The sequence below is a fragment of the Loxodonta africana genome, chromosome 14, assembly GCF_030014295.1.
Source record: "Loxodonta africana isolate mLoxAfr1 chromosome 14, mLoxAfr1.hap2, whole genome shotgun sequence".
Classification (NCBI taxonomy): Eukaryota; Metazoa; Chordata; class Mammalia; order Proboscidea; family Elephantidae; genus Loxodonta; species Loxodonta africana.
In genome coordinates this window covers 86,865,788-86,892,999 of record NC_087355.1, presented here as the reverse complement: position 1 = coordinate 86,892,999, position 27,212 = coordinate 86,865,788, and the positions used below count along the sequence as shown (strand labels likewise).

The 27,212-nt window shown below is 49.9% G+C and overlaps 1 protein-coding gene across 1 annotated transcript in view; it reads left to right on the top strand.

The window, feature by feature from the left end:
• The window catches only part of COL22A1 (collagen type XXII alpha 1 chain), a 301,234-nt gene extending 274,505 nt beyond the window's left edge, over nucleotides 1-26,729 (top strand). The window contains exons 53-64 of the mRNA XM_064268112.1: nucleotides 1,593-1,637; nucleotides 2,810-2,863; nucleotides 5,616-5,669; nucleotides 9,589-9,642; nucleotides 11,209-11,280; nucleotides 14,125-14,160; nucleotides 16,896-16,940; nucleotides 19,392-19,571; nucleotides 20,785-20,851; nucleotides 24,210-24,392; nucleotides 25,162-25,239; nucleotides 25,553-26,729. Coding sequence (XP_064124182.1) covers nucleotides 1,593-1,637; nucleotides 2,810-2,863; nucleotides 5,616-5,669; nucleotides 9,589-9,642; nucleotides 11,209-11,280; nucleotides 14,125-14,160; nucleotides 16,896-16,940; nucleotides 19,392-19,571; nucleotides 20,785-20,851; nucleotides 24,210-24,392; nucleotides 25,162-25,239; nucleotides 25,553-25,740 — 1,056 coding nt within the window. The 3' untranslated portion in view covers nucleotides 25,741-26,729. The remainder of the gene's footprint in view (nucleotides 1-1,592; nucleotides 1,638-2,809; nucleotides 2,864-5,615; nucleotides 5,670-9,588; nucleotides 9,643-11,208; nucleotides 11,281-14,124; nucleotides 14,161-16,895; nucleotides 16,941-19,391; nucleotides 19,572-20,784; nucleotides 20,852-24,209; nucleotides 24,393-25,161; nucleotides 25,240-25,552) is intronic.
• Nucleotides 26,730-27,212: the final 483 nt, after the last annotated feature.

Below are 27,212 nucleotides of genomic sequence, written 5' to 3'. Positions count from 1 at the left end.
TGTGTATCTAAATCTCCATCTAGTGTGTAGCTACTATACCTATAAACATACACACAAAAAAGAAAAACATACACAGATACTTTCTATCTCATAAAGATGAGCTCAAGCTATCCATTTTAGGGTTTTATTTTTTTCTTTTGCTAAATGCATTACTCCTTCATAATTTCAAAGTTGTTTACACAATTCCTTAAATCGGTTTTTGGGAAAAATATGACTTTAATGAAAATCCCAAATCCAATTATCTGGCAAGAAATAGCAGATCAAAATGCAAATTCTATTTCCTTAATGTTGTTTTTCTTTAAAAAAAAAAAAATCAATAAATCATGTGGCAAGTATTCAATAAGAAGGAAATGAAGCGCAAAAATCAATTTCCTTTTTCCTAAGGCCCCTTGCTTTTCCTGTGATTTCACCAGAAGAAACCTGAGCAGGGAGAATGCCGTCCCCTGTGGGGGATCAAAACACAGGGTTATGTAGCCACCAGTTCTCTTAAATTGGGTCCTACTCATTGGTGGAAGAGGGACTCCTTTCAGACAGGGAGCCCCATTTTCTGGAATCACCTTGAGGCAAGACCTGTCTCTCTTCTGGGAGTCATAAGGAGCCCTGCCCAGTGTAGGGGCTGAGGTTAGACACCTAGCAAGCAAAAGAAGACCCAGCTCCGTCTGGCTGGTGTGGGTCAGAAAAAACTTTGAAGAACAGCATGGGCTTTGAGTTAGGCAAACGTGGGTTCAGCTTTCATTTGTCATTTTTTAATGTTGTGACCTCTGACAGGGCACCTTTCTGACCCTCTGTTTCTTCTTCTGTGAAATGGGGATCAAATCACTCCCACTTCTCTAGGGTGGTTATTAGGATTAAGGGAGGAGGTAAACTATGTAAAATTCCAGGCCAGGTATCTATCACATTGTGTGTGCTCCTTCAGTTTGCACTTTTGTCATGCTTATATGGAAGCAGAGCACAAGAGGGTCCCTACTTCTGGGCTGGCTGGTTTTGGGATGCTGGAGGGGCTTGGAGCTGTATAGTGGCATTTCAGGCAGTAACTCCCCAAACTGCTTGTCTGGGCAGGGAGAGTCCAGCACTGTGGCCCACTGTGGTTCCCAGAGCTGGCCTGAATTGTGGGTGCTGGGTGGGACCAGCCATGGCTACAGGAACAAGAGGGTGGCTTGAAGACCTCACTCCAGGTGAAGGCAATGTTGTCCACAGGGAACCACCTAACCCAGGTGTCTACCCCAAAGGAGTCAGGCAGAAGGGCTCCCAGGCAAGTGTGAGACGAGAGAGAGCAGGAAGAGCAGGGAGCTGAGCAGACACCCGGGGCGGTGCCCCAGCATTCTGGTACTTGTGGGTCCAGCCCCACAGCCCTGCCCGCAAGTACACAGTGAACTGGGAGGAAGGATCTGAGTCACTCAGTCATCACACACCTGGCATTGGTCTTGGCACAGAGGAGGCCTCAGTACGGTGCCACTTGGTGGCTAAAGAGGGGACTCAGGGCGAGCCCTGGAGATAGAGTAAGGCCTTAACTGGGCCATCATCCCTGGCACCTGCCCATTGTGCCTTACTACTTGTTCTTTGGTGGAGTAGCTTCATTCTCTTTCTTCCAGGGCTTCAAGGGACACGCTGGTGATTTTGGCGCACCTGGTCCCCGGGTAAGTGGATGCCTCACTTTAGAAGTCACCCCAGGTGACACTGAGCTAGCACCTACCTGGACAGGCCAGTGCAGCACCTTGTTACCTGAGAGTGAGCCTCCAGCACAGTGGGCTTGCTGGAGCATCATTCCCCTTCTTGGTCTAGTTTTTCTAGAATAACCTTCTAGATGCCAGACATTGATGTAAAACCAATTTGGTCAAATCTGTGCGGAGTCAAGCATGGTCCCCGTTGGCTGTGCTAGGCAGAGTGACTCTGAGTCCTGTGAGCTAAGAACTGTTAACCAGCTTATTTTATGGAGGAGAAAACCAAGGCCCAGAGTGATGGATGGTTTCCCCCAGGCCACAGAGCTTATATGTGGACACTCACAACTAATCCCAGTGGGAAGACTCCTGAGACAGGCTTCTTATCCTTTAGCCTCCTCTGTCGCTTCTGAATGCCCCAAGTGGGAGGACCCTCTGAGCTTGGTTAGTTAGATCCTGGCCATGCTCTATATAACTGATAAGAAAACAAGCAGAGGGTAGAAAGGGCCACGTAGGTTGTGAGAGGAGGAGCACTGGCCCTCAGCTGCTGGCTCAGAGAGCACAGCACAGCCCAGCCCTCAGGCACACTGAGACCCAGGGATGGACTAGCCAACAAGTAAGGTACGCAAGGCTCGATTGTGCTTACTTACTAAAGATGTGATGAAAACAAAACAAAACAAAAAACCCCAAACCTGTTGCCATTGAGTCGATTCTAACTCATAGTGATCCTATAGGACAGAGTAGAAGTGCCCCATAGTGTTTCCAAGCAGCAGCTGGTGGATTCAAACTGCCGACCTTTTTGGTTAGCAGCCAAGCTTTTAACCACATCGCCACCAGAGCTCCAAAAGTGTGGTGACACCCATGTGAAATTGTGTACTACAGATTAGTACGTGAACACAGTTAAGCCTGTGTGTACCTTGCTTCCTGTAAGCCAGTGCATACAGTGCTTACTGGTTAATCTGCCCCTGCGAGTCAGACCCCAGCTGGGCCAGGACTCTGCCTGGAAGGCTGACCAGCAGGGTGCCCTTCGTAGGGAGTCTTTCTGGATCTCTGCCCTTCTAGACCCTCAGAAGCCCCTGTGATTGAGGCAGCTGGTATGCATCGTCTCCCTCCCTAACAGTAGGCTTCTTGTTTCTGCTTCCCCCTTCTAGGGAGAGCCTGGTGCTATGGGCCCCCCTGGCCGGGAAGGGTCTCCAGGAAAAGACGTAAGTGTGGGTGTCCTGTGGGGTAGGCTGGGCCCATGGGAGGCAGGGCCATAAGGAAATACGCATCATTGAGGGACCAAAGAGAAACCCAGAAACGGTGTTGCCAAGGCAGGGGCAGCACCAGAGGTCCGTGTCTCACCTCTGACACCACGGGCCCCACTGAGCCCTCCTGGCCTCTAGGAAGCCCTGGGACCTGGATGGCCAGAGAGGGGCTCTCTGTGTCAGTTGTGATTTGGGTCCTCTTGGTACCAAGCAGGCCAGCTGGGTGTGCTCCTCCATGGACTTGAGCAGCATTTCAGACCTCCTTGCAGGCTGTTTCTCCACCTGCACCATTGTGCAGTCTCAGAGAGATCATGAGCTCGTCAGTCCCACCTTCGCCTCTACCTGCCTGGCTTGTGTTCACTACAGGCTGGCCAAACTGCTCTCATTTTCACTTGGGAGCTGGGCACGGCAAATAGTGTCGTTACCAAGTTGTGCTGATGGAAAAACCAAGCCCCAGAGAGGTCAAGGGGTTCCTTATGGTCAGGCAGCAGGGCAGTCTGGAGCTGGGGTCTGCCAGGTCTGCATCCCCATAGGATAGTGTGCCCTATCCTGACCTGAGCACCCGTGTGCAGGGCTGTCAGCAGGTGCAGATGCAGCTTGGCCTCGGAGAGCAGGTGCTCAGTCAGGAGTGTGGACTCGGGGTCCTGGGGCCTAAAGTGGCCTCATGCCCATCTCTTTGCCTCCTCCTCCAGGCCTTGTCTTGAAACATGGGTGATTGCCTTCTTTCCTGGCAGCTCATACAGCAACAACGGACATGAGCTTCCAGCTGATCTTGAGCTGACGGGGCAGGAGGAAACCTAACCTAGCCCATGTGTTCTTCGTTAGCAGCAGAATCGTTTTACAAAACAAATCGGTGTGGGCAACCTCAGGGCACACACTAAAAGCAGAGCAGCTGCATTGTGTCAGGGCCAGCTTCTCTCACCCCTACAGGGGGTGCTGAAGGGCAAGGTTTGAAAATCCTGGTCCAGCCCACCCCACTTGCTTTGATTTATGTTGTTGTTAGGTTTTGTCAAGTCGGTTCTGACTCATAACGACCCTATGTAGCACAGAACAAAACACTGCCCGGTCATGCGCCATGCTCACAATCGTTGTTATTCTAGAGGCCATTGTTGTTGCCACTGTGTCAATCCATCTCGTTGAGGATCTTCCTCTTTTTTGCTGACCCTCTACTTTACCAAACATGATATCCTTCTCCAGGGACTGATCATTCTTGACAGCACGTCCAAAGTACGTAAGACGCAGACTCACCATCCTTACTTCTAAGGAGTGTTCTGGTTGTACTTCTTCTAAGACAGATTTGTTCATCCTTTTGGAAGTCCATGGTATATTCAGTGTTCTTCACCAACACCACAATTCAAAGGCATCAATTCTTCTTCGATCTTCCTTATTCCTTGTCTAGGTTTCACATGCATATAATGTGATTGAAAATACCATGGCTTGGGTCAGGCACACCTGAGTCTTGAAGGTGACATCTTTGCTTTTCAACATTTTAAAGAGGTCCTTTGCAGCAGATTTGCCCAGTGCAATGCATTCTTTGATTTCTTGGCTGCTGCTTCCGTAGGTGTTGATTGTGGCTCCAAGTAAAATGAAATCCTTGACAACTTCAGTCTTTTCCCCGTTTATCATGATGTTGCTCATTTCTCCAGTTGTGAGGATTTTTGTTTTCTGCATGTTGAGGTATAATCCATACTGAAGGCTGTGGTCTTTGATCTTCATCAGTTAAGTGCTTCAAGTCCTCTTCACTTTCAGCAAGTGGCACATAACAAATTACGGATAATATTGCGAAGAATGGGAATTCCAGAACACTCTGATTTATAGAAAACCAAAAAATCAAATCAGTTGCCGTTGAGTCGATTCAAATTCCTGGCGACCCCCCGTGTGTCGGAGTCGAACTGTGTTCCACAGGGTCTTCAGTAGCTGATTTTTTGGAAGTAGATCACCAGGACTCTATTCCAAAGCACTTCTGGACGGGGGACTCAAACCTCCATCCTTTCAGTTAGCAGCCCAAGTGTGTTAACCATTTGTACCACCCATGAGAACGGAGGAAAAGAGCTTCCCAGGCAGGAATGTGGCTGATGTCACCCAATAAGTCAGGGTGGATTTGGGGCTGGAGCCCAGCATGCCAGATGATGTTATGTGACTCTTTACACTGTAAAAAAAAAAATCCATTTCCTAGAGTGTTTTACAGTTTACTGTGCACACGGGCATGTCCAAGCTTCTGTTTTTCCATCTATAACACGGGTAGAACTATAGGCATCTCATGTGGCTGAAGCAAGATGATGGTTGGGAGTCCACCACCACTTTGCAAACTGTTTGGAACTGTACACATGGGTGGCATTTTTCTTAGTGTAGTGACCAAGACGAGGTGGTTCCAGACAACCACTGCTCTGTGAGTCAGCTGAGGGATTTCAAGGGAGCTTAAGTCAAGATGGAGCCACCTGAATTTCTTGTGGGACCAGGTGGAATATGTCTAAACAAGTAGAGAAATGAAAGCACACACGCATATTTTCATCTATTTAAAAAAAAAAAATACGTGAACTGAGTTTGTCCACAGTTGGAATAATTGGCCATTAATGATCACACCTTTTGGACACAAGTTGGCTGGTTCTCTTGGGTGACTTGGCCAAGTTTGGTGCGCATCTGGAAGCTGGGCCTGCATGTTTCCCTGCAGGGATTCTGTTATAACATGACTCTTCTCTGTTTATTCCAGGGTGATGCTGGACCCACAGGGCCACAGGGTCCCCAAGGACTGAGGGGCCCTCCGGTGAGTTTTGCTTTGAGACTGATTCGTTTTGTGTTTCACCAGGGTTTGTTCTCCTGACTGGTATTAGGGTGAAGCTCTGTGTGTTGTTAAGAAATGGCAGTATGTTTCAGCAGTTGGTAAATGGCCACTGCCCTAAGCACCTCCTCATGTCCTCCCACACACTAGGCTCTTTTCTGGGTTCTCTCTCCACAGTCTGCAGACTACGTAGGTACTGCCTGGCATGGCAGGTGGTGTTATAGGACCTTTCCTGGGGCCTTGTTCTGGGTTTAACCATTGCTGTTGAGTTGACTCCAACTCATGGTGACCGCATGTGTGTCAGAGTAGAACTGCCCTCCGCAGGGTTTTCAATGGCTGTGATCTTACAGTAGATTGCCAGGCCTTTCTTCTGTCCTCAAAGCCCAGGCTCTGGGAGCATGCATTCTCGACATGGCTCTTATCACCCCCAATAAGGCAAACATTGGCTCTCGGGGAGGAAAAAAACCTTATTCTTTTTATGTATCAAGCACAGATATACATACAACACATAAACACATAAGCAGATATACGATATATCTGTGGAATTAAAATCTCATGGAGGGATTAGGAAGAAAAAAAATGTCTGAAAGGCTCCTGGGGGTCATAATGACAAAATATTGAGAGGCACTGCCTCAGAGCCCCCAGAGGTGTGAGCAGCACCTGCTTGAGGGCGCTCCTAGCTTGGTCAGCCAATCTCGGGAGTTAAACCATCTGGGCTTGATTCCTGGCTCGTCATGTGAATTGACTGAGTTTCTTCACCTCTCCTGGGCCTCAGCTTTCTCATCTGTAAAATGGGTGCAAATGTAAGAATCCAGTAAATTAATCCTGTGAAGCGATCAAACAGAGCCAGGCTCAGAAGGGCCCCCTCCTGGAGGCAAGAGTGGGCCTTTAGCTTTGTCTTCCCACAACGTGGCTTTCAAAGGGGAGCACGCAATATATCCTGGATGAATGCCTGAACAAACAAAAAGCAAATGCGTTCAAGGCACCGGAGAGGGAACATGGGATGACGTTTTGTGGACAGTGTGTGCTCAGGGACAGGAGTGCAGGAAGACAGAGGTGGCCGCTGGCCTGGAGGTGGGGCCATGAATTGTCTCCTGTGCCCTATGGGAGAGGTAGGGCTTGACCTTAAAGATTCCATGTTCTCAGAGTTTGTAGTTTTCTAGTACGTTCACATCAATTGGAGGAACAGCGGAAGGACTTTGTTAACAACAATCAACTGCTAATGCATACCAAATATTTTCTTTTTCTTTGTATTATTTTTTAAACACATCCAAGCAGGTCCTGGGTTATTTCTCCAAGAACCTTACTCTTTTTTTTTTTTTCAAATTTATTTTATTTTGTTGTTGTTGAGAATATACACAGCGTCACAGGCACCAGCTCACCAGCTCAGCAGTTTCTCTGTGTGCAGAGCAGTGACACTGACTACATTCTCTGCGTGGTGCGGCGACCCTCACCCTCCTTTTCCAGGGTGTTCCTCTGACAACCTTATTCTTGCTCACTTGGACTTTAGATGCTTTCCTGAGGGAAGAGAAGGTCGTTGCAGCCCCAGGAAGCTCATTGGACCTTGAACTAGAGATTACATATTGACAGGGGGCCTCTGGTTAATAACTGTAGTGACTATGAATGTGGGCACTGGCTGGAAACTCCCATTTTGCTTTCTTTAAAATCTCTCCTGGGGCATGGGAAGGAATATCCATGGACTCATTGCTACAGGTAGCACTGGAGCCCCCGCCACCAGGAAACACCAGTGGGCTCAGGCAGGGGCTACATTAGCATTTGCATACATTAACTCTCTGAGTCCACCCCAAGCCCTACGAGGCGGTTCCATTACTGGCCCCATTTCCAGACGAGAGCTGGAGCCACAGAGAAATCAAGTAACTTGCCCAAGATCACACAGCTAGTGAATGGCAGGGCCAGGCTTGGTGCCCAGGCAGTCTGGTATCAGCAGATGCAGCTTCATCACTCACCTGGACCTCCTGTGTGTAGATTTCCTTGTCAGAAAGAGCACCCTGGGAGAGGGGAGGGGGCTTAGAAGAGGAGTTTGGCATTCAGAGCATTTGGGTGGGAGCACTGCAGCTTCCATTCCTGAGCTGCAGAGACCAGGAGGCTCCCGAGGACAGGTGGGGCATGAGGAGTCCAGGCCCAATAGGCATCAAGTGCACAGAGGCTAGGTGGCTGCATGGAGACCAGGTGGCCCGCGGAGCCACTGCCATCTGTACACTGCCTTCTGTCCACCTCTGCCAGTGTTGGCCCTACACACTAATGTGTCTTGGCCCTTCTCTCCTCCCTGCAAACGGAAAAGACCAGAGGCAGAAGGAGGAGAGATATAATTAGCTCAGGGATGAGCCAAGGCATGTATTTTTAGAGGGACACAGATGGGTGGGTGGGTGGAGGGATGCTGGGACAAGCCAGCCTCAAGCAGCTTTCGCTGGGAGGGATGAGGTGGGGCTTGGTTGGCAAATCCTGGCGATGGCGGCAAAGGTCTGTGTTTAGACCTCAGCGTTTGCCTGCTGGTTTTATGGGATGATCTTGAGTTATTCATTTAGCCCGGTGCCTCCTGTGCATTTGACACTGTGCTGGGTGCTGGGGACAGAGAGACAGGGCATAGGAAGGAGAGCCATGCTATGATGCCCCCCAGTGTGGGCAGTTCCTGAGAGGGAGGAAACAAGGTGGAAATGGAGGGAGGTGGTAAAGGAAGTGGCCGACTCATCCTGGGGGAGCTGAGCTTGAATTTTAGGGCTCACAGAAGTTTGTCAGGTCTAGAATGGGGGTTGTTGTTGCTAGTTGCCTTCAAGTTGGCTCTGATTTACGGCAACCTCACAGAGAACAAAACAATGCCCAGTCCTGCATCATCTTCATGATGGTAGATATCTTTGAGTCCATTGTGGCAGCCGCTGTATATTTTGAGTGCCTTCCAACCTAGGGGGCTCATCTTCTAGTACTATACTGGACAATATTCTGTTGTGATCCACAGGGTTTTCATTGTCTCATTTTCAGAAGTAGATTGCCAGGCCTTTCTTCCTAGTTTGTCTTGGTCCAGAAGCTCTGTTGCAATCTGTCCACCGTGGGTGACTCTCCAGCATCACAGTAACACGCAAGCTGGAGCACTCCTGGGCTCTCTGATTTCTACTGTACCAAAGATCTTATTGGTTAAGTGCATCAAAGATACAAAAGTGCACAAAATACTCATTACCTTCGAGAACAGTAGGATCATGTCCTTGAATCTGGAGTGAACGCACCTTCCCTTTGCCAGCTGTGTGACTCTGTGAAAGCCATTTTTCTTCCCTGGGCCTCAGTGTCTTCATCTCTTAAATGGCTGTGTAATGATGCCTAGTACTGAGTAAAATGAGATGAGCATGTGGTGTGCTTTCTAAGCTGAGGGGTGCTGTAGCCATGGGAGCAGTTAGTTGTAAGTTGGGTTAAGTTGGATGGTTTATTTGTTCCTTAGCACTGCACCTGAGTTGATGGTTGAATGCACAAATATGGTTATGATCATTTACTGTGTCCACGTCTTGGGCACCAGTTACTGGGCTAAGTGTCTTCATGTGCACAAAATTCTTTAATTTCATAGTAATAAGATGAATTAAATATTATGATCTTCTGTTGTCATTGTTAGTTGCCATCAGATTGGCTCCAAGTCATGGCAACCCCATGCAGAACAGAACAAAACATTACCCAGTCTTGTGCCATCCTCACAGTCATTGGTATGTTTGAACCCACTGTACAAGTTGAAAAACGTTTTCGGGGTAATAAAGTGACTTACTGAGACCCACACTGGCTCAAGTAACAGAGTCTAGGTATGAAATCAAGTCCTCCATGCTCAGTAATCTCTCTTCCATCATCCTGCTCTGAGATGCCCTGCAGAGAATCTTGGCAGAATTACCACTTCTTTTTCTTCCATCAGGGTAAGAATGGATCACCTGGATCTCCAGGAGACCCTGGTCCTCCAGGAGACCCAGTGAGTACTCTTCTGCTGCTGAATGATGGAGTCAGGGGAAAGCTTTGAAAGGGGCATGTGGTTCACATTGCAGATTGTCTGGTTTCTACTGCTAGAAGCATCACTGGGGAGGTATGGGGTTTGGATGGTAGAAATGGGCTGAAGGCGAGAGGTTACAGGAGGGGCCCATTTCAAAGTTTAAAATCCACATGATTATATGCTTGGCTCTCTGTTGTCTACAACTGTAGGCATCCAAAGAGATAAAACTTACAAACTCAAAAATAATAATAATAATGCTGCACGGCCATCATTTGGTATTCTTAGAGGATGAAAGGACAGGGTCAGGTTGGCCAGTGCTCACCTTCCCAAAGGACAGGTAAGTGTGCAACATGGAGATGGAGGTAGAATAGTCTTGGCTTAGGACATTCTTCCTGCAGGTTTGGAGGCGGAATTGGGGACAGCACGAAGAGTAAATATGTAGGTAGAAGAAAGAGAGTGACATGAGTAATCTTCAGAGCCCTGTCCCTCAGTAGAAGATCCTGTGGTTTGGGGATGAGGCCTAGAAGATGGGAGACATGGTAGGAACGATGGTTCTTGGATGAACTGTAAGGTTGGATAAGTCAAGGTCTGTCCACTAGTCTCCTCCCAGCCCAGCCCTCTTGTATTTTTATTTGCTGAACTGGGAACCGTATATAGAAGGCCTATCCACAGGTGGTGGGTCAAAATATAATTGCATGGGGCAACAGTGCAGACCAGCCCTAACCAGCTAACTGCCGGCGCTATGGAGATGGGGGCGACCAGCTCATCCCAGTTTGCCAAGAACTTCCTGGTTTTAGCACTGAGAGTCCCACGCCTTAGAACACCCACCAGTTCTGAGCAAACCAGGACAGCTGGTCATCCTAGTGGAGACCCCATCACCTTTTGGGCCGGGAACAGCTGCACCAAAGGAGTCTGAATTCCTACCAGGTATAATGATGTGCCTCAGGAGCCATGGTGTGGGGCTTGTTGCCCAGGTGAGACAGAGAAGATGGGGTGGGATGGGGACTTGTGGCTGAATCCACTGCCTGCAGAGTGCCCCCAGAAGAGCCAACCCACGTATGGTGGCTTCCCAGAAGGCTGAAGGAGAAAGATTCCCAAAGGCTCTCGGGCCATACTCAAAGAATGATCCCACAAACCATGGGCCTGGGTAGCCTCCTTGGAAGAAGTGTGACATCTCACTAGACGGCTACTTGGAGGGGCCACCGACACATCAGGGTGTTTTGTTAAGTATTTGTTCCATTTAGGTTTTGTTTCATTGTGTGGTTGGGCCATTGGGTGTTTGGGGGCATGTCTCGTTGTGCTTTCTCCACTTTCTGACAGCTCTGTTAGGATCCCAGTCTCCGTGTCTCTTCCCAAGCCACTCCCCACCATCTCAGGAAAGAAGCCTTTCTTCTATTTGACGATGCCTCAGGCCTCAAAAAAAAAAAAAAAAAAAATTTTTTTTTTTTTTTCCAGGCCTATCGGTGTGCAGTGGGGTTGGGAGGATTCTGAACTGGCTCATGTTTGCACTTCGTCTTGAAGTGTTAATTCCCTGCTTTCTCTCTGCAGGGCCAGAAAGGAAGCAAAGGAGAAAATGCCAGCCCAGGGCTTCCCGGCTTCCAGGGTCCCCGTGGGCCTCCGGTAAGCTGGGATCCCGAGTGGGACTAGGATGCCTGGCTCCAGCTGTGAGTTCACGTTCAGGACATCTCCAGACACCTCCTGTGTCCTCAGGTCATCTATTGTTGTTAGCTGCTGTTGAGTTGGCCCCAGCTCACCAAGACTCCATGCCCGGTCCTGCACCATCCTCATGATTAGCTGTGGATCAGACCGTTGTGATCCATAGGGTTTTCGTTGGCTGATTATTGTAAGGAGATCGCCAGGCCTTTCTTCCTCGTCTGTCTTAGTTTGGGAGCTCTGCTGAAGCCTGTTCAGCATTGTGGCAACACACAAGTCCCCACTGACAGATGAGTGATGGCCAAGCATGAGGTGCATTGGCCGGGAATTGAACCTGGGTCTCCGGCATGGAAGGCGAGCATTCTACCACTGAGCCACCAGTGTCTTCACTCAGGTCATCTACTCAGCCAGAATGATCTGGTCAAAGCTGCACCATGATCTGGAGTGCACTGGTCATCACCTGAGCTCAGAGTCCTACCCAGGGGTGGGATCCTCAGCCCCTCCACCCCCTAGTGGTGAGAACTTAGGATGGTCTCCTGGCCTCTGGGTGCCTTATTCCCTCATTGTTCTAGTGGGGATGACAACAGCGCCTGTCTCTGAGGATTAAATGAGATGATTCATGGAAAGGGACCAGGAGTGGTGCCTGGCCCATCCCAAGGGCCCAGTAAATGAACCACTGTAGTGATGGTCGTGGTGGGATAGTGGCCGTGATGATGACCCTGGAGCTTGATGGGCTTTCAGAAGTCATTTTAAAGACGAGCAGGTTTGGGCTTCAGGGTCAGAAGGTACAGGAGCTTTATTCAAGGCCACGCAGTAAGCCTGTGTCCCGGCTGGTGCACAGCTCAGTGGTAGAGGGGAGCTGCAGGGTGGTCTTTACTGGGTTTCTGGGCAGAGATCTACCAGTAGCAGGGTCACCCTGACATGCTGAAGGGTTCAAACATTTCCAGACTGAGCTCGCTGGTGTGTTTTGCACGTTGTGATCCATGACTTGGACTGCTGACTGAAGAACAAGGGCTGTACGTAACATGCAAGGGTAGAAGGCTTACCCCATGTTCCTGTCTGTGTCTCCTCCAATTTACTTCTGTCCCGCGACGCTCACCCCACAGCCAGCTCAGCTCACATGGGTGGTGTCTTAGTCATCTAGCGCTGCCGTAACAGAACTACCACAAGTGGATGGCTTTAGCAAAGACAAATTTATTTCTTCACAGTAAAGTAGGTTAAAAGTCCAAATTCGGGGTGTCAGCTCCAGGAAAGGCTTTCTGCCTCCGTCGGCCTTCTCGTCAATCTTCCCCCAGACTAGGAACATCTCTGTGCAGGGACCCCAAGTTCAAAGGATGCACTCTGCCCCGGGCACTGCTTTCTTGGCGGTATGAGGTCCCCTGTCTCTCTGCTCACTTCTTTGTATCTCAAGAGATTGCCCCAAGACACAATCCAACCTTGTAGGTTGAGTCCTGCCTCATTAACACAACTGCCACCCCTCCTCCCTCGTTAACATCATAGAGGCAGGATTTACAACATACAGGAAAATCACACCCTGGGAAGCATGGCCCAGCCAAACTGATACACACATTTTTGGGGGGACATAATTCAATCCATGACAGATGGTAACGCCCCTTTCACCCTTTCCTACCATCGCAGCCCAGACCCTCAGATGGCTGGGTCCACTTGTTTTTTTTTTAAATTGTGGTGAAAGTATACACTACAAACCATTCACCAATTCAGCCATTTCTGCATGTTCAATGCAGTGACATTGATCACATTCTTCACGTGCAATCATTATCACTGTCCTGTCTCAAATTATTCCCCCACCGTTAGAATAAACTCAGTGCCCCCTAATCAAAAAATTCACCTTTCCCCCTCCCTGATAATCTTTGGTTTCTGTATATTTGCTCGTTCTGTCCAGTTATTTTTACCTGAGGCTGTTCATTTAGTAGTGCCATCATTGAAGGCCAAAGCCTCCGTCTCAGCCCTCTATTAATAACAGTCTGGCTGCCATTGAGCTTCCAGGTACCCGCTCTTCCCGACCCATTGCAATGATAATTCCTCAATCACAGTAACAGCGGTTATTTGTTGAACCCTTACTACAGGCTTGTCACTGTTCTGCGTCCTTTACAAGTACTAACACATTTAGTAGGAAGAAAGGCCTGGTGATCTGCTTTTAGAAATCAGCCGATGGAAACCCTATGAACTGCAATTGATCATGGGGATGGTGCGGGCTGGGCACCATTTTGTTCCATTGTGCATGGGGTCGCCATGAGTCAAGGACCGACTCAACACCAGCTAACAACAACCACACATTTAAAGCTCACGGCAATCCTATAAGGCAGGGACAAGTACTGTTCTCATTTTATAGATGGGGAAACTGAGGCACATAGTGCTTTAGGGAGTTGTAAGGAGGTTGGCCAAGCCATAAAACCAGTAAGCGGAGGAGCCAAGGTTTGACCCTGGCAGTCTAAGTCTAGTACCCGGTGTCTAATTTCCCAATGTGAGTCTGCACCTCACTGAGGCTGCCCTGCCTCAACCAGACAATTCATAAAAGTGAAATCCCAGAGGCACTCTTGTTGGAGTTACCCCCATCCCATTGACCAGGAGCCCAGCCCTGGAGGCTCCTCTCCCCACCTTGGGGCACTTTTTTTCCCTTTGCTCTGGAAAGGCTGACCAGAGAACCCTGTTTAGGATGCCCTTGGTCAGTTGGACCATTGATTGCTGTCTTACAGAAACATGACTTGAGTGCAAATGTGTTTTGAAGACGTTGTGGTATTTGCAACATGCTGATGCTGCAACCCGCTGATCTGTTGTTGTATTTCACAGGGAGAACCGGGAGAGAAAGGAGTTCCAGGCAAGGAGGCAAGTATTGCAAGGCTCTTCTCCTCCTTGCTGACCCAGTCCTGTGGGAACACAGGATGGGCTGTGGGTGGGGGAACTGTGAGTCTTCACGAGGCCCTGTGCTCAGAAGGCCCCTCACTTGCTTTAATTCTCTGCTGTCACCATCTTGAAATCCTTCACCCTTTTTGAACAAGCACCCATGTTTTCATTTTTCACAGGGTCCTACAGATTATGTAGCTGTTCCAGGGGAGCTATCTTGTACATCTCCTGTGCTTATCTATCTTTTTACATCCATTCCATCAGCAAGTCCCGTCGACTCTTACTCCAAAATACCTTTCGGTTCTGTCTATTTCTCTCCACCTCTGCCCCAGTATGCTCACCTGGACTAGTCCTATGACCTCTAAATGGTTTCCTTGTTTCTAGTCTTGCCTTCTGTGGTCTTTCTCCACCCAGGAGCCAGGGAGATCTTTGGGAGTTCATGTCACTAGGCAGGTCATGACTCAGCTCTGTCCTCCCCTTGCATTCTTAGTATAATCTGGGATGTTCGGGCCCCTGCCCACTCTCCCCCTCATTTTCTGGGCTCCAGTCACTCTGGCCTTTCAATTCCTGCAACTTTCACATTCTTTCCCAACTGCTTCCACACACACTGGGCCTTCTTTTCAGAAAGCCCTTGCCCCTGCTCCTCCTGTACCCCTATTCCCACTGCTCCTCATCCTGAGGTCTTTGCTGAGTTGTCACCCTTGCAAAGAGGCCTTCCTTGACCACCCAGAACAAAGCAGGCACCCATTATGCTCTGTCTTAGCTGTGCTCTCTTCTGCCATAGCCCAGGAGCTCTGTACAGAGGAGGCTTGGAAACATCGGGTGAATGAATGAATAAAAGAAAGAAAAAATGGAGAGAAGGGAATCCAGTGATTAACTGCTAGGCTGCTAACCGAAAGGTCATTGGTTCAAACTCACCAGCCGCTCTGATGTCAGTCTATTTCCGAAAAGATTACAGCCTTGGAAATCCTATGGCGCAGTTCTGCTCTGTTCTATAGGACTGCTATGAGTCGTAATAGACTCGACAGCAGTGGGTTTTCTGGGTGCGCTGGTTCCAAACACATGCAGTTGGATTGTTGCCTGCACTCCCTCTCTCTGGCTTCCTATTGCCTATTGGGGTACAGTCCAGACTCTAAGACGGCATCCAGGTCTTCCCTGATCCAGCCCCACTCCCTCATCCTAACGTGGGTTCTTGTCCCTGGCTACCCTGCATGCAGTGTCCCCATCTTCCCCATCTCCACGGCTTGGCCTCACTCTTCTACCCACCCTGAATGCCTTTCCTTACCTTCTCTGCCTGTTAGATTGTATCTGTCCTTCTAAGTTCTGTGCCCCCAATATACAGACTCAAGCTCTTCCTCCTAGGACCCCTAAAACACTTTGACTGTCTACAACTTAAATCATTTCGGTTCATCTTGTATGAGAATCCGTCATGCCCACATCTGCTTCTTAGCTAAGCTGTGAACTCACTCCTTAGGAACCAGGGCTGCGTCTTAGCCTTCTCTGCACACATCACAGGACTCATTGTGGCTCTTTGCATGAAAGAGGATGCTTTAAATGTTGCTGGGACCACGGTGACGGATTCGGCCTGGGCTCAGAGCAGCTTGAGAGTATTTGCTCTTTTGAATGTCTTCTTTTGAATCAGTTTGGGCTCCACTGGGCAGAAGATGGGACATGGGCTGCTGAATTTGCTCCCCAAATTTCAAGCCCTTCAGCCTGTGTTTTCTGAACGCCTTAAGTGCAGAGCAGGGCTGAGTGAGAAGACTGAAGTCTAGAGGTGAATTCAACATAGCCCCTGCTTTGCAAATGCTTATGGTCTAAATGCATGCCTGCTACCACCTCTAAGTAGAAAGAAAGCTAGGTGTCAGCCACTGCCAAGTGACCCAAGCAAGAGGATGGATCCTGGCCAGAGAGGAGGGGACAGAGGAGAAAGACAAAGAGGGAATAAAGAAACACCCCAGGTGGAGAGAGCCACAGAGCAACATCAGCAGGGAGGGAAGGGTCTCAGCAGTGAGACCACATGCCCCAGAGTGACTGCTCTCCAGGAAGGGTCTGGGACCACTGGGACACTGAAAAGGACCTGTCCCCAAGTGCTCGGTGGTCAGGGAGGGCTTCCTGGAGGGGGCCTGGAGGCCAGGTGGGAGCTTGTTATCTGGGCAGAGGAATGAGGTGGTCAGGAAGGGCTTCCTAGAGGGGGCCTGGAGACCAGGTGAGAGCTGGTTGTCTGGGCAGAGGGACAGGGAGGGCTTCTTGGAGGGGGCCTGGAGGCCAGGTGGGAGTGGTTGGGCAGAGGGACGGTGGCAGCAGCCCTGCCTGGTCATAGCATTGGGGAGCCACTGTCACTAGGTTTAGCTGTAGCATAGTTGGCCAGGGCACAGGGCGGTGAGGGCTGGTCCAAGGTCTGCTCAGGCAGGGCCTCCTGGGTAAGTTAAGGAGCTTAGATATTATGGTGAGTGGGGTGGAGGGGGAACGGGACGGGGCTGGCCATGGGTCAGGGGACCAGATAGCAGGCTGGTGCCACCGCCCAATGGGTCTGGAGAGGGCAGTGGCTGGAGAAATGGAGGAAGTGTCTAGACAACCTAAGATACTCTTGGGGGATGCTGTTCCTCTAGGGTCCTTGGCCCCCAGCCCACAGGACAGTGTAGAAGAACCAGCAAGGCACAGACACCCACATACATGCCCAGGGTGAGTGACCGCCCTCCCCTTGGATGTCATTGCAGGGTGCTGCTGGGAAGCCGGGAGAGCCGGGGTCCAAAGGAGAAAGGGTAAGTGGGGCAGGGCTGTCCCAAGGAACCTGGCCTTCTCACAGTGGCTCAGGGACACACAGGCTGGGCTTAGTCCACAGTGGAGTGCTGGCTTGCACCCAGTCCGCAGAGGGGGTTCATTTTCTCCCCGATATTATTGTCATCGTTGTTGTTACTGGCTTTTCCTCTTCTCTTTTCCTTTGCTTGTTATTTTAAGGCATAAAATCACTGCAATTACACATTCAAAGGCAAGTGTTCAGGATGGTGACAGATTCTCTCTCCCTGAGCGGAAGCCCCTTGCATGACAATGTGGCCATGGCTCCAGGCTCTCCAAGTGCCAATTTACCAAGAGCAGCCTTGTTGCTGGAGGTGACAGGAGAACAGATTTTCCCATAATGAGTTGTCTTGGCGCTGCACTCAGAAAGGCTTTCTTTACATTTCTCCAAAAATCAACAGGGGCTGGGGGCAGGGGATGCATTTTTGCAGAAAAGTTGGAGGGGAAGGGAGTGTTCTCACACCCCTGACAAATGCTGCAGCTTTGAGGGGCAGCCAGCATCCCCTTTGCCCATAGTCCTTGGCTGGGTCAGCCTGCGTCACTGTGTCTCACCACATGGAAGTCAGCGCCCCTAGTCCCCCCACCCCAGCTTATTTTCCATGGTCCTGTGAAGAGTTTATTGCGGCTTTCTTTGCAAGTTGGACAGTGAGGAGCTGACTTATCCTGCGGGCTGGAGGAGAGGGAAAAAGTCACTCATTTCTCTCTCCCTCTTGTTCTCCATCCCTCCTCCTGCCTGGGTCACCCACTCCTCTGTCCTTTCAGCTGCTGGCCCTGAGTGATGGAGCCAGGGTGATGGGGGGCTTTGAGGTCCCCCCACGCGAGAGTCAGGTGGCATGGGAGCTATCCCTGCCCAGTATGAACGTGAGTTTTGGCTGGGAGCCTGGGAATTCAGACCACAAACACGAATCCCTTCTCTCATACCTGAAGAGGTGGAAAGCTCCTTTCCTCCTGCTAAGTGGTTTCACGGAGGGGTGCCAGGTGGTGGTTAGACCTGTTCCCTCATTCCCTCACACTCCTGGGGATGTTTGAAATATGGGACAGATCCTCTCACCACAAAGTGATACTGAGACGTTTAATGAACAGGAAATGCTGTTCAACATATGCAATAGGGCCTTGACATTCAGGGGCACTGAGAACCAGGGACAGGTTACCCAATAAGCAAGGTGCACAGGCGCTTAAATGTGCTTGCTTACTAATCTGTAGTGCACAGTTTTACAACCAGGTGAAATTGCACACTACAGGTTGGTGAGCAAGCACAACTAAGCCCTTGCCTACTTGGCTTACTGTAAGCGCATACATACCGTGCTTACTGGTGAATCCACGCTGCTAAGAACTGGCACTTTCACAGACCCTGATTTCAGATTTAAGCAACAGGCATCACGTCTGGAAAATTTAAGTGACCTTCTTTGGTTCTGGCCAAATTCATTATTTTCAAATTCCACTGCTTCTTGTTGTTGTTGAAAAAGCAATATAGTTAAACAATGCAAATAGCACAAAAGTGATAAAAATTATGTCCTTATCCACCTGCTGCCTCAGGTCCCATCCCCTTCCTAGAGTCCATCCCCACATATATATATATACATACGTGTGTGTGTGTGTTTTATCTAACTCCTCAGAAAGTATTGCGCCTTAGCCACTGTTTTGCCTCTTTAGTTTGAACACATGTTGGAGATGGTTTCATTACTGCCTGGAGCTCTAAGTCATTGTCACAGCCATGTCATCTTTGCAGCTACCATCTTGTTTCTCTTCCTTTTCCTCTCCTTGCCACCGATCCCCGTTCCTCCCCTCTCTGCTGCATCCTAACGATGGAGTAGGATGTTACACACTGAGGCCGTTAATGGAGTCACCATGTTGTCAGACCCAGTGACCACAGGGGCTTGCTGGGCTGAGAGCATGGAACTGCCCTGTGGTTGCCATGGTTCCCAAATGCTTGGATCCAGCACTCCCAACTTTGATGAAGATGAGGAGAAAAGAGTCCCGTTCAGTGACTTCTTTGAGGGTGCTGGATAATACGGGAGAGCTAGGAGAAGGGAGTAGAAGATGACCTGAGCATGAGAACCTGTACATAAAGAGCACTGCTGTCCTTCCAGGTGATGGAAAACAAGACCGGCCTAGGGTGCGCTGGCCTTCTCTATTGGGGTGGAACACAGTGTCAGGGTTTGGGAGTTGGGTTTCTCACCTTCTCCTCCACAGACTGCCTGTGTGACATGGCAGGCGACTCTGCCTCCTCACCCTTGCGGTCAGGCCCAGCAGATGGGATGGACTCCCGAGTCATGGCTGGCCAGGGCCCAGGTCTCCTTTTCAAGGCTGCAGGAGTGGAGGATGCAGGGAGCCCCTCCTGCGCTGCAGAGGTGTGAGTCGGCAGTGGGCGCACCTCTGAGCCCTCCACCTGTTGACATGCTTCTTTCCTGCTCTAGGGAAATCCTGGAACCAAAGGGGACAAAGGGCCTCCTGGCGGGAAGGGCCAGCCTGGGGACCCTGGGATCCCCGGACACAAAGGCCACACTGGCCTGATGGGCCCCCAAGGACCACCAGGGGAGAATGGACTGGCGGGACCCCCAGGGCCTCCGGGCCAGCCAGGATTCCCAGGACTGAGGGTAAGGATGCTGGCGTGGCCTGGACTTGGGGCTGTGCGCAGCCCGAGAGGGGAGCCAGAGGAGCCTGGTGACAGATTCAGTGGGACCTGGTCTGGCTCCTTCCCCTCCTGAGTGGGCCTTCTGTGTCTGCACAAGAGGGTGAGGACCTCGCCTCCCAGCAACTGTGTTATGATGATTGAAGTGAGAAAAGGTGCCTAGCTTAGGAGGAGCTCAAAACATAACAAAAAAGAGCACCTCTTGCCTTCTGCCCTCTGTCTCAGTGTGAAGGAGTCCTCCAGACTCGGCTGTCTTGGCATCAGGAATACCTTGAAAACTGAGAGCCAGCTTAGGAACATCTTGCTCTGCCAGCCTCATTGGGTTTTAAAGACGATGATTTAAAATTGATAACCCAAGATGAGAGTCTACAAAACTGCTATTTCAGAAAGACCCCTTTCCTGAACTGGACACTGTGTGGTCATTAGCTGCCTTCAAGTTGGCCCTGCTCAGTGCAACTCCACGCATGATGGGTTTGGACTGTTGTGATCCACTGGGTTTTCACTGGCTGATTTTTGGAAGTAGATCTCTAGGCCTTTCTTCCTAGTCCATCTCAGTCTGGAAGTTCCGCTGAAACCTGTTCAGCATCATGGCAACTCACAAGCCTCCACTGACCAATGGGCGGTGGCCGAACCTGGATGCTAGAAGCTTTAAACTCTGTCCTTCAATCTGAAAGCTGTGTGGGACTCTCGTCCTTGGCCTGTAATCATTAAAAATGTCTCCCCTAATGAGGGCAAAGTGAAAGGACTGATTGCAAACCCTAAATTCTCTATGGAAGCCACAGTGTGCTGTTAGTGTAAATCAGTATATGTGTTCTTTGTGTTCTGGAGTCCCTGGTGGCGGAAAAGGTTAGTGTACTCATCTGCTAACCAAAAGGTTGAAGGTTTGAGTCCACTCAGAGGTACCTCAGAAGAAAGGCCTGGCCATCTACTTTCAAAAAGCAGCCATTGAAAACCTTATGAAGTCCAGTTCTACTCTGACACACACAAGATTGGCATGAGCCAGAATCGACTTGATGGCAGCAGGTATCTCTGCAAAAAGGGTGTGAAAGGACGGGACTAGGAAAATGTGCGTCCCAGGGTATGTCTTGCCCATGTTGCTGTCCGCTTCCTGAGCCGTCAGGGGTCTTTGGCGGCAGAATTTGCTGTGATGATAAATAACCCCACTTCCGCCTTCCTAGGGGGAGTCTCCATCCATGGACACCCTACGCCGGCTTATTCAAGAAGAGCTCGGGAAGCAGCTGGAAAGTGAGTAGCTAGACTTGATTACAGCCATGCAGATAAGGGCCCAGATGGAGGCTTGTGACAACTCCAGGGAGCAGTTCCTTTACTTTACCTTTGGAACATTTACAGCCTGGTTGGGGGAGCGGGGGAACATACTAAGACCAACTCAAATGTAAAATTTTGGGATTGGGAAGTGACTTGGTGGCTCAAGTATAGCCCTTATTTGACACAGTAGACTCTCTTTTCAGAGCTTGATCACCTTTAGTGAGGGGGAGCTCACCACCTATAAAATCAGCTATGCTGTGATCATTCATTTATTCTGTGCTTTCAGTCATTTATCCAGTCAACAAGTAATGATGGTGGGGACTGCTGTGGGCCTCAGAGAGCTCACAGTCCAGGGGAGGAGATAGATAAGTAACCTGAAATCCAAACCCATTACCGTCGAGTCGATTCCGACTCATAGCGACCCTATAGGATGGAGTAAAACTGCCCCATAGGGTTACCAAGGCTGTAAATCCTTACAGAAGCAGATTGCCGCATCTTTCTCCCATGGAGCAGCTGGTGGGTTTGAATCGCTGACCTTTCAGTTAGCAGCCGAGTACTTTAACCACCGTACCACCAGAGCTCCTTAGGTTAGTAAACAGACAAGGTGATTTCAGTCCGATAAGGAAAGCTCTGTGATGCGATTTATCATGGAGGGCATTGAAAGAGGACAGGTGAAAGCACCTAAGATAGGTTGGGGGTGGGGCAGACTGAAGAGAAGCTTCCTGGGGGCAGAGCTATGTGAACTGCAAGTGGAAAGATGGCATGAGACTCCAGACCTTTGGAACAGCATGTGCAAAGACCCTGAGGGGAGCAAGAAGACACAGTGCATTCAAGGAATTAGAGTCCTTTTAGCCCTGCCGTATTGGATTTATTGTTCAACCCCTGCAGTCCATCACGAGTCTGGTACTCAGCAGGTGCTCAGTGAGGGAGAAAGGTGGGTAGTAATGGTAATAACGCCAGCAGGTAGGGCCTGCACATATCCCAGGGGGTTCTAAGCTCTTACACAAGCTACCTCATGGACATCTCCCAACAACCTCCTGAGGCACGTGCAGTTTTAGAAGCATTGTCAGGAACCGAGGAACGGAAGTGCTAAATTAACTTGCCTATGGTTGAAGAGCTGGGAAGTGTCAGAGCTGGGTGTGCACCTGGGCAGCCTGCTTCAGAATCCACTCTCTTAACCATCACACTCTCTTGAATGATAGCCATTCTCACTTCCCTCTGTGATGGAAACTATAGGAGACAGTCATTACCAACCCTGTGTCGGGAAGATGAGGAATCTGTAATTGCTTCCCAGACACGGGTGTAAAAGGAGTAGGCACATCTGTGCATGTGGTCACACCTCAGACAGTTATTTTGCACCTGCCACATACCAGGCTCTGTGCTGGGCATGGGACAAGTGGAGAGCAAGATGGCGCTCATCCTTGCCCTGGTCCATCTCCACACACAGTGGGGCATAAGACCATTACCTGGAGCAAGGAGCTGGGGTTGGGTGGATGCGAGGGTGAAGAAAGGAAGGAAACCAAAGGCTGGAATGGGGGGTCCATGAGACGGTGTGTCCTGAGGTCTCCTGGGTGATGATCTCCAAGTCCATCTTCTGGGCGTTTATCAGTGAAAAAATGGCCTCTCCCTTGGCGGAGGGTGGGGAGACAAGACCCGATGTGAACTTGGTTTGGATGGAGCTTCTTCTGGGCTGAGTTCTTCCAAACAATCCTTTGAGGGGCTAGCATCGACTCCACATTGAAAATGAGAGAGGCAAGGCTTGGAGAAGTAATTAGCGAGCATCCCAGAATGAGACCACACATTCTCCCATCTACCCCATTGAGTGGAAGGAAGGGGCTGCTGGGGGAAACACATCAGCCAGACAGCCACCAGACCCTGCCTCTGCCTTGGTTTGACTACTAAAATGCTGGGAAGCCTTGGGCAGCCTGTCTGGGCTCCATCATGCCACCTACAATACAAGGGGTGTGGCCCTGCTTATCTGTGATTATGAGAGACAAAGGTGGCACTGCAGGAAGACGTGGAGGATTAGCAACTGGACCTCCTGGAATTCGAACCAATTCTGTAATCTTAACCTTGTAGATGTATAAAGATCTTTGTTTTTGTTGCTGTTGTTAGGTGCCATTGAGCCTATTCCTACTCATAGAGACAGAGTAGAACTGCCCCATAGGATTTCCTAGGCTGTAAACTTTACGGGAGCAGACTGCCAGGTCTTTCTCCCAAGAAGCCACTAGGTGGGTTCAAACCACTAACTTTTCAGTTGGCAGCCGAGCACTTAACCATTGCACCACTGGGGCTCCTTATAAACATCTTTAATGACCAGGATACCCAGCCCTTCAGGTCGCAGAAGAGGAAGTTGATATTCAGAGAGGAAGAGTCACTAAGTAGCTTTGTGTAAGCTTCAATTTCCCCATCTGACAATTACTACAACTACTACAGTTAGTCCTCTGTATCTGCAAGTTCCACATCTGTGGATTCAACCAACTGCAGACTGAAAATATCCAGGAAAATAAACAGAAAGTTCCAAAAAGCCAAACTTGAATTTGCTGCGTGCTGAGAACTACACTGAATCCGAGGATGAAGTGATGTGGAGTGTCTCCTGCTGTAGCCTCCCGTCATCTCACAGATCCTCAGTCTCTCTCTGGCACCCATTGTGTGAGCATTGTTGGCCTCCTGCCTTGTCATTATCCCTAAACAATACAGTACTCTATAACAACTGTTTACGTAGCATTACATTGTATTAGGTACCGTAGGTAACCTAGAGATGATTTAAAGTACATGGGAGGATGCGCCTAGGTTGTATGCAAATACGATGCCATTTCGTATAACGGACTTGAGCATCTGCAGATTTTGGTATCCGCAGGGGTCCTGGAACCCACCCCAGCAGATCCCAAGGGGTGACTGTACTACTCTTACCACCACCACCGATATTATTCCTGCTGTCAGGCCTGCACTATCACAGCAGCCAGCACCCACTGAGCACAGTGCATGAGCCAGGCACTCTTTCACATGCAGCATCTCATTTACCCCATCGTCATACCAACCCTGTAGGTAGTCATCATCTCATCCACATTTTGTAGAAGAGGACACCGAGGCCACCTGGCTGCCCTGAGATCCCAGCCAGGGAGAGGCAGTGATGGTCACCACTGTGGCTGACGCACCCTTGCGGTTGGCCCAGCTGGGAGGTGCAGGCACACATGCAGTGCCCTGCTGGTGGTGTTTCCATTATCTTGGTGGTTGATACTGTCTCCCGAGTTCAGAGCTTTGCCATGGGTTGCCCTTTCATCCTTCCTCCTCTATCCCTCCTTCCTAAAATGTCTCTTTTTTTCCTGCTCCATAGCCAAACTTGCCTACCTCCTGGCTCAGATGTTCCCAGTGCACACGAAGGCATCTCAAGGCAGACCTGGGCCCCCCGGACCTCCTGGAAAAGATGGGCTGCCAGGCCAGGCAGGTCCCATGGGGGAGCCGGGCCGGCCAGGGCAGGGGGGTCTGGAAGGACCCTCTGGACCAATCGGTCCCAAAGGTGAGTGAAGCCCCTGGAGGAGATCCGCCTCTCTTACTATGGGAAGGAACCCGTGAGCAGGGCACTCGCTTCCCACTGTTCTGCATTATTCATGCTTTTCTTTTTCCCTGCAGCTTGGCAACACCCTGAATTTGGGCTTCCTGTAATTTTTTCATGTGTTTAAGAAGTTTTCATACTTGACATTTTTGCAAATGATAATTCTGCTAGGAAGACTGAATCAGTTGCCTCCTACTTTGTGTTTGCTTTCCTTCTCCACTGTTCTAGAGTCTCAGAGGGGTAGTACAATCCACCCTCTTCTTCCTCTTCTGAGTTGAGACTAACCGAGAAATAAGACATTTAATCTCCAGCAAAATGGAGACTACATGTCAGCCTTGTAATTGGAAAGAATGGCTTTAGAGGTGCAGCTAAGAATGGCTGCCCACACGTCAGTTCTCAGTTAGAGTGGCTTACCTGGATACAGGTAGCTCTGGACAACAGCAGTCTCTGCATCCCACTTAGCTTGCCACAGAGAGGCAAGCAGGTCAGAATGCAGACTCTCTGCGGGCAGCAAGATGTGAAAGACAAAGAGAGGAAGGACCTCAACCCTGGGGAAGGAGGCACGTGATGTGGCTCCAGCTGGGGTGCCATGTGACGAGCATGTGTGAGCCAGAGTGGTTCGGAGTAGGGCTCTGTGGCAGCGCAGTGTTGGACCTGCAGTTCCTGCTGGGGGATCTCTGTGTCTGCCCTCATTGTGGGTCTGCACATCCGATGTGCACGTTTTTCTCACCAGGTGAGCGAGGAGCCAAAGGTGACCCAGGTGTACCTGGAGTTGGCCTTCGAGGCGAGATGGGGCCCCCTGGAATCCCAGGTAGGAATGGCCTGGTCTGCAGAGGGGGCATCTACCATGGAGATGAGAACCACACAGCAGCCCTCCCACCATCAGCCACAGGGACCCAGGAATGGGTGGGTGGGGGTGGGTGGGGGTGGGGAAGAGTCAGGCTTGTTTGAGGAGTCAGAAAACGATTTGTTTTATTAAATCATTCTAAAATGCCAGCTTCATGCCTTCTTACTAAGACAACTGTAGTGGACCCCGTGAATCCTTGAAGTGGATTCTGTGAATTACAAATCTCATAAAACAGTCCCAGGTGGAACTTCTGTTTGTTTTTCAATCCCTGCACCAGGTCTACCTGGGGAACCTGGCTATGCTAAAGATGGGCTTCCTGGGAGCCCTGGTCCTCAAGGGGAGACAGGACCGGCTGGACACCCTGGTCCCCCAGGCCTGCCTGGCCCCCCTGGCCAGTGTGACCCCTCCCAGTGTGCCTACTTTGCCAGCCTCGCTGCCCGCCCAGGTAATGTGAAAGGTCCCTAGAAGATTCCAGAGAGCCTGGAGACTGCGGTGGATTTCCTGAAACTTGAACTCAGCGTCCAATGGGAAGCCAGAGGTCTTGAACACTTCAGCCATGTGCATTTGTCTTTCAATTTCTTTTATCGTTTGTTTTTGTTTTACTTTTGTGGGAGACCTCAAAATTATTAAAGCCAACAGATGCTGCTGGTCGGTCAGATTATTATTAATATTATTATTGTGAATTATTATATTATTATTGTTTCCTATGCTGATGCTTTGTGAGATATTTCCTCACTCCTCTAGACTCGGGAAAACTTGATGTGTAGGGTGGTGGATTTTTTTCTCCATTTTTCTGACAGCCCCAAGCTGAACTCTAGCTGCCAATTTTAAGGAAACTCTTGGTGCTATGAAATCCTGATCAGACACTTGCCAAATTTGCCTCTTTCCTCCGAAGGAAACTTTAAGAAAATGAACCATTGTGAGCTTGTATTCTTAGTTGTGCCAGAGGTCAACCAGGGAGAAATTATCCCCATGTCGCTGCTTCCCAGGAGAGAGAAAAGCAGTCGGCAGGGAGAGAATTCACAGGCGTGAAGAACATTCCCTCCTGCTGATGGGAAGTGTGCACGAAGAGCCAGAAATCGGTCTCTAGGGACACTGAGCACCCTTGATTTCTCAAGCTTGCAGAAGGAAAACTTTGTTGGTTGCCAATAGCTTGGTGGGCTCTGTGTCGGGGCCAAAGATGAGAAACCATACGGACAGAGCAGCCCCTGAGTACTGATGTGGCCTCTAAGCCCTGGATAGGACTCTCCAAGTTCCTCATTGTCAGTTTCAGTCATGTTAATTGTAAAAAAAAGGTGTCCAGTGGCCGCCCCCTTCTTTCCCAGTGGATGGGAACTGGTCGGACCACCATCCGCAGCTGGAAAGCCTCTAGAATCCCATCTCTGAACAAACCGCATTGGAGTGTTGTGTGTTTGTGGCATGCCCGCACCAGCAGGTGCTCAATAAACCTGAGTTTCTTTCTCCTCAGTTCCTCTTGCCGATTCTTTTATCCCTCGTGTCCACCTGGCTGTGGATCCCTCAGGCACAGGGGTGTGTCCTTTCCCGCTGTGAGGTCCAGTACGGAGTGTGCATGTCCATCCACATGCTGAATGAATGAAAGAGTGAGTGAATGTGTGTGGCTGAGTTAGTTCCAGGGGGGAGAGATTCATTCTTATACCCTACCTGAAATGACACTATATTTTGCATCCTGGAAGATTCATGCAGGGTGGTTTGATAAGCAGAGGGTCATGAAAAAGAGAGAAACCCTTGATCAGATGGATTGACACAGTAGCCACAACAATGGACGCGAGCATATCAAAGATCCTAAGGATGGCACGTACTTAAGGTCTCCATGAGTTGGAGCTGACTCAAAGGCAACTAATAAGAGCAGCATGCAGGGTTTGTGTGAGAGCGAGGGAAGAAAGGTGCAAAGTTGTTTTCAGCAGGGCTTATGGTTT